The 12,729-nt window shown below is 41.9% G+C and overlaps 1 protein-coding gene across 2 annotated transcripts; it reads right to left on the reverse strand.

Annotated features, from left to right (window-relative positions):
- Positions 1-1,319: 1,319 nt before the first annotated feature.
- Positions 1,320-11,732, reverse strand: LOC115145582 (ATP-binding cassette sub-family E member 1). 2 transcript variants are annotated; one of them, XM_029687072.2, is made up of 19 exons: positions 11,608-11,732; positions 10,645-10,798; positions 10,341-10,426; positions 10,129-10,226; positions 9,889-10,006; positions 9,479-9,616; positions 9,274-9,343; positions 7,822-7,918; positions 7,645-7,734; positions 7,221-7,342; positions 6,587-6,660; positions 6,182-6,329; positions 6,041-6,100; positions 5,573-5,631; positions 4,936-5,046; positions 4,401-4,543; positions 4,073-4,195; positions 3,228-3,339; positions 1,320-1,800 (listed from the first exon to the last, which is right to left on the reverse strand). In XM_029687072.2, the coding sequence occupies exons 2-19, from the start codon at positions 10,745-10,747 to the stop codon at positions 1,753-1,755; spliced, it is 1,800 nt and encodes a 599-aa protein (XP_029542932.2). In that variant the 5' UTR covers positions 10,748-10,798; positions 11,608-11,732; the 3' UTR covers positions 1,320-1,752. The 2 variants fall into 2 exon arrangements, with proteins under 2 accessions (XP_029542932.2, XP_064880982.1); XM_065024910.1 differs by having other exon boundaries at positions 10,645-10,803.
- Between the last annotated feature and the right edge of the window lie 997 nt (positions 11,733-12,729).

A 12,729-nucleotide genomic window follows, 5' to 3' on the forward strand; every position in this document is an offset into this window, starting at 1 on the left:
ACAAAAACAAATAGGCAACTTAAATGTATTAAATTCAACCATTATTGGGTTAAAATATTTAGATTAGTTTACAGCCACCCACAAACCGTAAGGCACAAATCGCAAAATGAGAGTAAGCAGTGTGATTCGCATCAATGTGCTATGTAGCTATCAATAATAAGTGATATCCTTTTTTTAATCATTTTTTTATAATAAGTGATATCCGTGTCGCCGTAGACTATACCACTGATGTCATCCTTACCTCCAAGCGTTTATTCAAATTGGTTGCCGACAGCAGTCGCACAATTGGAAGACAGCTTGGACTGTAGCCTACAAAAGCCAATTCCTTTCTTTTCCCACGATCCATCAAACACATTTGGTGTGTCAAAAAACAAACTTAAAGTTAACCTTTTTCTCCGATGCTGATTTGAATGTCATTGACAAAAACAGAAGTGTCAAAGATTTTTTCGCAAATATCCTTTCGGAATTTAAAAGTAATCCTCGAAGTAAACATTTGTTTTTTTTGCTGGTAATGTGACGGATTACAGGTAGTTTTTGTAGTCCCTTACATGTAACTGATTACATATACGCCATTACTCCCCAAAACTGTACATGTCAGATTTCAATACTGGCCGATGTCATAACGTGGGAGGTTGCGATATTCCTACACCAAGAAACGTGTAATTTAACAAGAGGGTCTCTATTTGTCTGCCTCTTTAGTCCAGGGTGTCGTTGCGAATGTCACACTGCGAGCCCCTGGTGAGATTTTAAGAATCCTACATTGATAGTTGGTTTAGGCGATTTTACAGCTAGCTAGCTACTATGCTAATATTAACTTTGGTATTATTGTATGTAGCTACGTTTACTAGCTTGCTACCTAGCTCGCCAGTCGGCCCATAGAGCGTTGCATGTTTTGTAGTTGACTTGAGCTGCAACAGATTTCCACATGTTGCTACCAACCTTGTAAAGACAAAATAAATACTTGTTCACAAAAAAACATTCTAACAGTTATTTAACACTGTAAATAAAAGGAATTGTGGTTTTGGGTGGTTTTTTCCTTTAAAGCTGTATGGCAACGTAAGAATTGCTGTGTAAATGCTATAAGCTTGATACCTTGTCTGGAGGACAAATTGAATTGTGGAAAAACAATTGTCTTTAACTATAACACATTGACAACTGTATAGAGACACTTAATTGTTGAACTGCAGAATATGAAGGTATATTGCCTTTAATTCCAGTAAATAGATGTGCATTTTTGATGGAGAACCAACGAACCGCAGTAGTCTGCTGCCCTCTTGTGGACAAAACCCACAATTTCACTTTCAAAAAACACCACCATACTCAGGAAATGGTGTTTATTCATAAGATACCATTTTAAAATGACACGAATTGGATGACTCTTTGATAAAACACTCCTTTGGCTCCCAAAGGTAGGTGTGTGTGTGGGCGAGTTTGTTTTGCATAGCCCTGTGCACACGGGTGGTTGAAGATTTCACTTTAGGACCAATGGTCTAATATGTAAACCCCAGTGCACCAGGCAATGCAAAACAAACACACCCTGTGTGTGCACGCATACGTATGACTCTGGTGGTCCACCCAGGTTGGGTCTCTAAGCCATCAGCCAAAGGGGGGGCCAGTAGGGTAGGGCTACGTTCCAAATACCCACACTAACATCACTTGGAATGCTAGTGTGGGTACTGGAACAGCCATACAGGTGTCAGGGCCTGAGGAGGATGGATATGGAGGTCTCTGATGGCGGGAGGGTTTGGTCCTTTAGTCGTCCAGGAAAAAGTAGTTCCCACTCTTCTTCTGTTCACAATCCTAGATATACAACATATAGATTGGGTTAAAGAGGAGCCACAATCCTAGATATACAACAGGTGCGTGATAATGACTGAAAGTCAATATGTTTACTAAAAGCACAAAAGGGATGTAAATAAAAATGTAGGTTTTAAACACTCAATATTTCCCTATACTAGAGGTCGACCGATTATGATTTTTCAACACTGATACCAATTATTGGAGGACAAAAAAAGCCAATTGTAACCAAGCGATTAAATCGGACGGATTTGAAAATGTATTTGTAATGACAATTACAACAATACTGAATGAACACTTACTTTAACTTAATATAATACATCAATAAAATCAATTTATCCTCAAATAAATAATGAAACATGTTCAATTTGATTTAAATAATGCAAAAACAAAGTGTTGAAAGTAAAAGTGCAATATGTGCCATGTAAGAAAGCAAACATTTAAGTTCCTTGCTCAGAACATGAGAACATATGAAAGCTGGTGGTTCCTTTTAACACGAGTCTTCAATATTCCCAGGTAAGAAGTTTTATGTTGTAGGAATTATAGGACTCTCTCTATACCATTTGTATTTCATATACCTTTGGATGTTTTTATAGTCACTTTAGTATTGCCAGTGTAACAGTATAGCTTCCATACCTCTCCTCGCTCCTACCTGGGCTCAAACCAGGAACACAACAGCCACCCTCGAAGCAGTCTAAATATCCCTGTTACATTGCACTAACTTCAATGTTATGTCATAATTACGTAAAATTATGGCAAATTAATTCGCAACGAGCCAGGCGGTCCAAACTGTTGCATATACTCTGACTCTGCGTGCAATGAATGCTAGAGAAGTGACAATTTCACCTGGTTAATATAGCATGCTAACCTGGATTTCTTTTAGCTAAATATGCAGGTTTAAAAATATATACTTCTGTGTATTGATTTTAAGAAAGGCATTGGTGTTTATGGTTAGGTACACGGAGCAACGACAGTCCTTTTTCGCAAATGCGCACTGCATCGATTATATGCAACGCAGGACACACTAGATAAACTAGTAATATTGATTATGAATGATTAAGTTTAATGCTAGCTTGCAACTTACTTTGGCTTCTTACTGCATTCACGTAACAGGCAGGCTCCTCGCGAGGCAGGTGGTTAGAGCGTTGGACTAGTTAACCGTAAGGTTGCAAGAATGAATCCCTGAGCTGACAAGGTAAAAATCTGTCGTTCTGCCACTGAACAAGGCAGTTAACCCACCGGTCCTAGGCCGTCATTGAAAATAAGAATTTGTTCTTAACTGACTTGTCTAGTTAAATAAAGATTAAATAAAGGTGTAAAAAAAAAACTTTTTTTTAAATCGGCGTCCAAAATTACCGATTGTTATGTACTTGAAATCAGCCCTAATTAAATCGACCATTCCGATTAATCGGTCGACCTCTACCCTGTACCTTTATGGAATTCATCTTGTTGATCCTCGGTCGGAAGTTGTTGGGGTCTCTCCTGAACGTTATCTCCAGCTGTGATAGGAACTTGTTCATCCCTGCGAGTAAGGTCTGTGGCCTGAGAGGTCAAAAGATGACGGGCCCGTGTTACACAGTTGCTTAAGAGCTAAACATCTGTCATGAAAATACCACTTTGTCAGACTGGAACATCAATTTCAGTCTGGATTTGACAGTTTGCTTACAAATGAACCAATAAGCAGTTTGAAAGAGCTACGAGTTCCATCAAGTTAGAGGAAGAAAACAATAGCCACCACAGATAAGAACATCAGATATTAATAGCCACCACAGATAAGAACATCAGACATTAATAGCCACCACAGATAAGAACATCAGATATTAATAGCCACCACAGATAAGAACATCAGACATTAATAGCCACCACAGATAAGAACATCAGATATTAATAGCCACCACAGATAAGAACATCAGATATTAATAGCCACCACAGATAAGAACATCAGATATTAATAGCCACCACAGATAAGAACATCAGACATTAATAGCCACCAGAGATAAGAATCAGATATTAATAGCCACCACAGATAAGAACATCAGACATTAATAGCCACCATCAGATAAGCCACCACAGAACATCCAATATTAATAGCCACCACAGATAAGAACATCAGACATTAATAGCCACCACAGATAAGAACATCAGATATTAATAGCCACCACAGATAAGAACATCCAATATTAATAGCCACCACAGATAAGAACAGCAGACGTCATGCTGCTGGGTAAATCAGTGGATGAGACTCATGCCAAATGGATGGGGAGGGTTAACGTACGTGTTGGCAGCGGTGCTTCGCGAGGGAATACCGTCAAACACAATGACGCGGTCAGCCAAGTAGGTGGCCATGATGAAGTCGTGCTCCACCACAAACGCAGTCTTCTTGGCGTGGAGGATGAATCTACAAACAATGAATGTATCAAAATCAATGGCGTCCATTAAGGTTTGGGAGGTTGTAGGGTTTCTGTATTTCCTGTCAAACAACATATTCAAGGTTTGTGAATGGTACTGCTGTGAGCAATGTACAGCACGAGGTGGATCGCTTTGCTGGAGGTAGAAGTTCACCCCACCGTAACCACAGATCTAGGATCAGAGTGTGTGTTTACCTTTTGATGACCTTGGCACACACGAGACGCTGCTCAGAGTCCAGGTAGGCGGAGGGCTCGTCTATCAGGTAGACATCAGCTGGTTTCCCCAGACACAGGGCCATGGCCACCCTCTGCAACTCTCCTCCAGACAGGTTCTGGACCTACAGAGACAAGCAGGGGGGTGTTCATTAGACACCAAACGGAGGAAAATGGACTGAAACAGGGAGTACCTAGACATGTCCAATAAGAAATGCTTGCTTTCATTCTCTGGTCCAGTGTGTATGGTATGTATGGGGCGGCAGGGTAGCCTAGTGGTTAGAGCGCTGGACTAGTAAACGAAAGGTTGCAAGTTCAAATCCCCAAGCTGACAAGGTACAAATCTGTCGTTCTGCCCCTGTACAAGGCAGTTGTTCCTAGGCCGTCATTGAAGTAGGAAAGTGATTTGCATTAGACCTGTTTTATTCTGTTCTTAATGGACAAGTTAAGGAAGTAGTTGTGCATCGTTGCAAAACATTCAATGAGAACTGAACACAACCCAGAAAGCACAACTTACGTCCTGGTCGATGATGCTCTCAATCTGCATAGGCTTCATGACGTCAGTCACAAACTGGGGGTGAGTGTAGGCGTCTCGGATCTTCTCATGGAGCAGAGCCCGCACACTACCCTACAGACAGAGGACATGAGGAAGTTAGTCAGGGGCTGAGGGGCACACTACCCTACAGACAGAGGACATGAGGAAGTTAGTCAGGGGCTGAGGGGCACACTACCCTACAGACAGAGGACATGAGGAAGTTAGTCAGGGGCTGAGGGGCACACTACCCTACAGACAGAGGACATGAGGGGGAACCCTACAGACAGAGGACAGGGGCTGAGGGCACACTACCCTACAGACAGAGGACATGAGGAAGTTAGGCAGGGGCTGAGGGGCACACTACCCTACAGACAGAGGACATGAGGAAGTTAGGCAGGGGCTGAGGGGCACACTACCCTACAGACAGAGGACATGAGGAAGTTAGGCAGGGGCTGAGGGGCACACTACCCTACAGACAGAGGACATGAGGAAGTTAGTCAGGGGCTGAGGGACACACTACCCTACAGACAGAGGACATGAGGAAGTCCTCATGAGATGAGGGGCAGGTGTCTGTGTTAGAGGTGTGTAGTTGTCAAGGCAGTGACTGGTTGGTACCTACTTTGAATTTGGGGCTTATCTTTTGGGGTTTGTAGCTGACGTTCAGGATAGGCACTTCCCCTTTGGAAGTAATAGAAAATGTTTAGGAAAAATGGACAGAGAGTGTACAAAACAATAAGAACACCTACCTAATATTGTGTTGCACCACCCCCTTTAGCCATCAAAACAGTCCCACTTCAATATTTTGTCTTGCCCATTCACCCTCTGAAAGGCACACACACACAATTCATGTCTCAATTGTCTTTAAGGCTTAAAAATCCTTATTTAACCTGTCTCCTCCCCTTCATCTACACTGATTGAAGTGAATTTAACAAGTGACATCAATAAGGGATCATAGCTTTCACCTGGATTCTTTGTCATGGAAAGAGCAGGTTTCCTAATGTTTTGTACACTCAGTGTATATTAGAGTACATGGTTCCAGCAATTAGACAATGTGAAGAAGAACTCAAATTTGTCAAATGTTATTTACCCCCTTCATCTGGTTTCAGGCGGCCAGCCAGCATTCTGATGAACGTGGTTTTTCCCGTCCCTGAAAGAGAGGATTTAGAAATAAGTCATTATATGGAACTTGGTTGATAAAGACACACACACTCCTCCCCTGCCTCCTCACCGTTCTCTCCCAGCATGACCATGATCTCAGAGTCAGTGAACTCTCCTTCCAGGATCTCCAGGGCAAAGTCTCCCATGTTCTTCTTCATGTGGGGGTACTGGTAGTGGCACATCCTCTTGATCTCCTCCTCGTTGGCCGTCTCCGCCACCTAGTGTTGTATTACTACATTATTATTAACTGGACGGTTCGAGCCCTGAATGCTGATTGGCTGAAAGACCACATACCACAGGTAAGACAAAAAAACGTACTTTTTATTACTCTAACTACGTTGGTAACCAGTTTATAATAGCAACTAGGCACCTCTGGGGTTTGTGGCACTGCGTTGCGTCGTGCATAAGAACAGCCATTTGCCGTGGTATATTGGCCATATGCCACATATCCTCAGGCTTAATTGTATCACATTACCTTGAACACCAGCGATATCTCCCTGAAGCGCAGATTCTCCGTGGGCACATAGCCGTCCAGGAAGATGTTGATGCCTGGAGAAAGGAGTGGAGGTGGCCTGGGGTTAGATGTGAAGAGGTCAAGTGAACAGGACAGGTGTGCATTGGGAAGATATCCATTGGTTGTGGTGATATGCTCCACTGACAGATTGTGAAAAGCTGTGTTCCCATTTGGAGGGTAAGTGACAGAGGGGTGGTCTATGGGGTGCTGCGCTAGGCTACGGCCTTAAGGCTTTGAAATGTCTGTACCAGTTGGCTCTGCAGCAGACCCATTAGAGTTAGTCCCTAGTGGGGTCAGAGTGAGGGTTTACTGTAGCGGAGATCAAGTTGAGACAGATCTTCATTTGTCTTCACAGACTAGACTGTAGCCTGCCATGTACTGAGGATATACTTTATCCATTGATATCAATGCAAATAATAATAATAAAGTACACATACCAATAGCCAGGGCGTCATTGTGAATGAAGTAAGAGGGTGGTAGAGGTAGTTTCGCCTTCCCTAACTCCAAAGGGCATAGTGACTACTCCATAGGCGCTGGACACTCCTTACAGACCGCGTGGTGTTTATGGTGTAATATGAAGTATTTAGGGTCCTACCTTCTCTAACTCCAAAGGGCATAGTGACTACTCCATAGGCGCTGGGCACTCCGTACAGACAGCAGATGAAGTCAGACAGGTAGTCCAGCACACTCAGGTCGTGTTCCACCACTATGATGTATCTGGGAGAGCGGACAAAATAAGAGTCAAGAGTCTACAAGACAAGAAAAAGCTGATGGAAGAACAGTGGATAATGTTCAAGTAGGCATAAAACCAAAAGTAAACCAAGTGAAATAGGGAGGAACAACCAGGTTGGTGTTTACTAGGAATAAAAGCAGAAAAAACTGCCAGGGCAGTACTACCTGCATTTGTCCAATGAGAAACTATGGTTTTTCTTTTTCCGTTGCAAAACGCTTTGCTACTGTATGCCCTTTTGAACAGGACTCAGCTCTCTAGTGAGAGCATCATGTATAATGTAACAGACCTGTCTGGGGAGATGAGGGAGCGGATGGTGACGGCAGCTCTTAGACGTTGCTTAACATCCAGGTAACTGGACGGCTCGTCAAACATGAAGCTGGAAGGAACCACATAAAGAGAGCCGTGTTAAGAACCACAACATAGTCTTGGACGGCTTCCGCTGAAGCTGGTGCTGTTGACTTACATGTCTGCTCTCTGGATGCAGACCACAGCGATGGCAAAGCGCTGCAGCTCTCCTCCTGATAGGTCCTCCACATTCCTCTCCCTGAGATGAGTCAGATCTGAGACAGTAGAGAGATGAAATAATCTGCTGGCCAAATTGTATATTTTACCGGACAACTTGACTGTAGAAGTGGGTCAAAAGTAGAGGTCGACCGATTAATCGGAATGGCCGATTAATTAGGGCCGATTTCAAGTTTTCATAACAATCGGTAATCTGCATTTTTGGACACAGATTACGGCCGATTACATTGCACTCCATGAGGAGACTGCGTGGCAGGCCGACTACCTGTTATGTGAGTGCAGCAAGGAGCCACGGTAAGGTGCTAGCTAGCATTAAACTTAGCTTGTAAAAAAAACAATCAATCTTAACATAATCACTAGTTAACTACACAAGGTTGATGATATTACTGGTTTATCTAGCATGTCCTGCGTTGCATATAATCGATGCGGTGCCTGTTGATTCAATGATAAATTACAGCCTACTTCGCCAAATGGGTGACTTAACAAGCGCATTCGCGGAAAAAAGCACTGTCGTTGCACCAATGTGTACCTAACCATAATTATGACATAACTTTGAAGGTTGTGTAACGTAACAGCAATATTTAGACTTAGGGATGCCACCCGTTAGATAAAATACATAACGGTTCCGTATTTCACTAAAAGAATAAACGTTTTGTTTTTGAAATGATAGTTTCGGATTTGACTATATTTATAGCCTAAGGCTCGTATTTCTGTGTGTTATTATATAATAATTAAGTCTATGATTTGATAGAGCAGTCTGACTGAGCGGTGGTAGGCAGCAGCAGGCTTGTAAGCATTCATTCAAACAGCACTTTCCTGCATTTGCCAGCAGCTCTTCAAGCATTGTGCTGTTTATGACTTCAAGCCTATCAACTCCCAAGATTAGTCTGGCAATACTAAAGTACCTATTAGAACATCCAATAGTCAAAGGTATATGAAATACAAATGGTATAGAGAAATAGTCCTATAATAACTACAACCTCTTATCTTGGAATATTGAAGACTCATGTTAAAAGGAACTTGAACGTTAACTTTTTTTTACATGGCACATATTGCACTTTTACTTTCTTCGCCAACACTTTGTTTTTGCATTATTTAAACCAAATTGAACATGTTTCATTATTTATTTGAGGCTAAATTAATTTTATTGATCTATTATATTAAGTTAAAATAGTGTTTATTCAGTATTGTTGTAATTGTAATTATTACAAATATATATATATAAAAAAATAATTTGGATGGGCTTTTTTTGGTCCTCCAATAATTGGTATTGGCATTGAAAAGTCATAATCGGTTGACCTCTAGTCAAATGGAACATTTTTTAAAACATAAATGGAAAGAGTTAGGATTACACACAAATTATAGACAAGGTGAGAAACCAATCTAAACGTACCGAGCTGCTCACAGACGATGGTCTCAGTCTTGGAGTCGTCTTTCCTGCTCAGAATGGAGCCCACAGTCCCCTAGTGGCAGAACACAGCACTACTGTTAGCCCGTCAGACAACAATTCTGTACAGATCTGTGTATCTGGAACGTACCAATTCTATCCCCGCATTAATTTCTACAGGCCTGAACCCACACCCACAGGCTTGACTGACCTTGACAGTCTTGGGGATCTGGTCGACGTACTGGGGCTTGACGATGGCTTTCAGGTCATCCTCCAGGATCTTGGTAAAGTAGTTCTGGAGCTCAGAGCCACGGAAGTAGGTCAGGATCTCCTGCCAGTCTGGTGGAGCCTGGTAGAGGAACGGGAGAGAATTGAGCTTTTGAAACTAGGAATAGAGTGATGGTAACACAGCACAGTGTTTAAGTAACTAGTTGCATTTCTGTAATTTAGCTGACATTGTAAGGTCATTCAGCTGACACTAAAGACATTCTGCGGACATTATAATTATGCAGAGGGACTTAAGTGACCCTTTAAACATTGTAAAGCCAGATAATAATGTATTAGACATCTGGCTACATTCTCTACAAGGCTGTGTCATAAAACAAATAGTTACACACTTACATCGTACTTCCCCAAGTTAGGCTTCTGTTTTCCAGCCAGAATTTTCAGTGCCGTGGATTTCCCGATTCCGTTGGTGCCCACAAGTCCCAGAACCTCTCCAGGTCTGGGAATGGGTAATCTGGAATGGAATATTGCACAAGTACAGTCCATGGATTCAAGAGAGAAACAAACATTCATTGAGATTAGGCCTACAGGTCTATGAGACAAACACAGCTCTCTTTACCTTGAAAAGTAACCCACCTATGCAACTTGAAGGAGTTGGCACAGTATCTGTGAGTTGTCTCTTTCTCGAGGTTGCTTGGCAAGTTGACAATAGACAAGGCCCCAAATGGACATTTCTGGAATAAAAAAAGAAGTCAGTGCTAAGTGCCGTGTAATCAGGACTGAAGGACAATGCATAAAGAAAAAACTTTTCTATCAACAGAGGGTCAGTCATTTTGTTATGATTTTACCTTGATACAGATGCCACAACCTATACAGAGCGATTCGGAAATCCACACAATTTTGCTCTGAGCTGTGACTTCTATGCACAGTTTGCCTGCAAGACAAAAAGATTAAAGATGAATGACAATTGAGTCTTGAAAAAAGTCAACATGGACCATTTCAACTGTACATAACTTGAGGCATTATCATTTAGGCTACGGCCTCAAGACCTGGAGGAATTAGTTAGTGTATGTGTCAGAGAATTTTATAATAGGCCCAGATTATCAAGTACGAGGTTCAGCACAGTAGGAAAGGATGCAACACAAGTCGTACCCATCCGAACCACAGGGCAGCTCTTCTTGCACTCTTGCCGGCATTTCTTTGGCTTGCATTTGTCATGGTTCACAATGGCGATTCTGGTGTTTTTCTCCGACATTCTGCCTGCCTCTTGTCAATTCTTAGCGGAGCAGAATCCCTCCCCAGAGTACTGTGCTACAGAGATATGAGAGTTTAGATCAGACAAGGGTTAGGCCTGTAGCGTCTGCAGAGACAGTGAGTCAGATTGATAACAGTTTGGATGAATGAATACAAATGGCCTGTAAATTACTATTTATTATGAATTTCCATTAGCTGCTGCCAAGGCAGTAGCTACTCTTCCTGGGGTCCAGCAAAATTAAAGCAGTTATACAATTTTAAAAACATTACAATACATTCACAACAGATTTCACAACACATTAAGTGTGTGCCCCAAATCTGGGGGAGGCAATGGAGAGAAGAAAGCAAGATGGATAACGTTATAACTTAGTAGGTACAACTAGGTACAACTAGATAACGAGTAACACTGAAATATGAAATGATAGCTATCAGCAAAGAGACGGAGACTAGCTGAGCAGTGTTGATGCCACTGACAGTTTAGCTAGCTACATTAGCAAGTTTGCCAACTAACACGTAGGGTAACATAGCTAGCTAGGGTAAACTAACGGTCACTTCATCCAAATCAGCTGGAAGGCGACACTGTTGGCTATACAAACTAGTTAGCCAGCTTACTAGTATCAGTGACCTATAATTAAACACGTGGTCATTTAACTGGCAGTTATAAACTATCAAATTAACGAACAGCTGTCATGTGAAAGAGGCGGCTATGATACACTAGCTAGCAAGCTAACGTTAATTCGCTAACGAACAAGTGCTGACGTTGGTGCTAGCTCTGTTAGCTAGCCAGCTGGACAAGCAGCCCATTAAAATGTTATTTGACAAGTTTGTCATTAATATAATTTATATATCAATCCAACTCACCCAGAAACACTCTTCGTGTGTTTCTGTCCTCCAGGTATGATACTTTTGGTTTTAAAGTGTCGTTTTACTACGGCGTTTCAAACAACGTGTTCTCAACTGGGACAGAACGCCGGGAAAAAAATGGCGCTCCCATGCGTAAAGTTTAGCGACGTTCAGCCATGCGTCGCTGTGACGTTGGTATCTACGACAATAAAAAGTGGGAGTAGGTTATTTTAGGTGATGGCAAAGCAGAACATCTGTTAGACATTCATACAAATAAATTGAAGTGTATTATCAGAAATGTTTAATTGAATTTGTGAGGCCTTCAATGTAAACTCAAGCTGATGTATAATTTTACCTCTGTAAGATACAATGGCTTAATTTCCTGCATGGCCTTAATAAATAAAAGTGTATCAATGGGTTCACCATGCCAACAATGAATAAAAGGGAAATATGTTACTTATTGAAAACAAGTTATTTTAATTACATAGGCCCATTGATGCTAAGATGTTTAGAAATATGAATCATAATGTATTTATCATATAAGAACATTTATTTTGAAGGCATCTCTGGCTGCAGTGCAACTGGTGTCTTCAATGTCGTGGCACATACTTGTATCAAAATGCAGAATGAGACAAAGTGAGTATCCTTAAACCACCATAGGCCTACTCAAATCAGACCAAATTTAATTTAATTGGTCACATAATTGTCAGCTTGGGGATTCAATTCAGCAACCTTTCAGTTACTGGCCCAATGCTCTAACCACTAGGCTACCTGCTGCTAGATGTTGGAACATTTCTGCGGGGACTTGCCTCCATTCAACCACAAGAGCATTAGTGAGGTCGGCACTGATGTTGAGCGATTAGGCCTAGCTCGCAGTAGGCATTCCAATTCATCCCAAAGGTGTTCGATGGGGTTTAGATCAGGGCTCTGTGCAGGCCAGTCAAGTTCTTCCACGCAAATCTTGACAAACCATTTCTGTATGAACCTTGCTTCGTGCACAGGGGCATTGTCATGCTGAAACAGGAAAGGGCCTTCTCCAAACTGTTGCCACAAAGTTGGAAGCACAGCATGGTCTAGAATGTCATTGTATGCTGTAGCATTAAGATTTCCCTTCACTGGATCTAAGGGGCCTAGCCCAAA

The sequence above is a fragment of the Oncorhynchus nerka genome, linkage group LG11, assembly GCF_034236695.1.
Source record: "Oncorhynchus nerka isolate Pitt River linkage group LG11, Oner_Uvic_2.0, whole genome shotgun sequence".
NCBI classification, from domain to species: Eukaryota; Metazoa; Chordata; class Actinopteri; order Salmoniformes; family Salmonidae; genus Oncorhynchus; species Oncorhynchus nerka.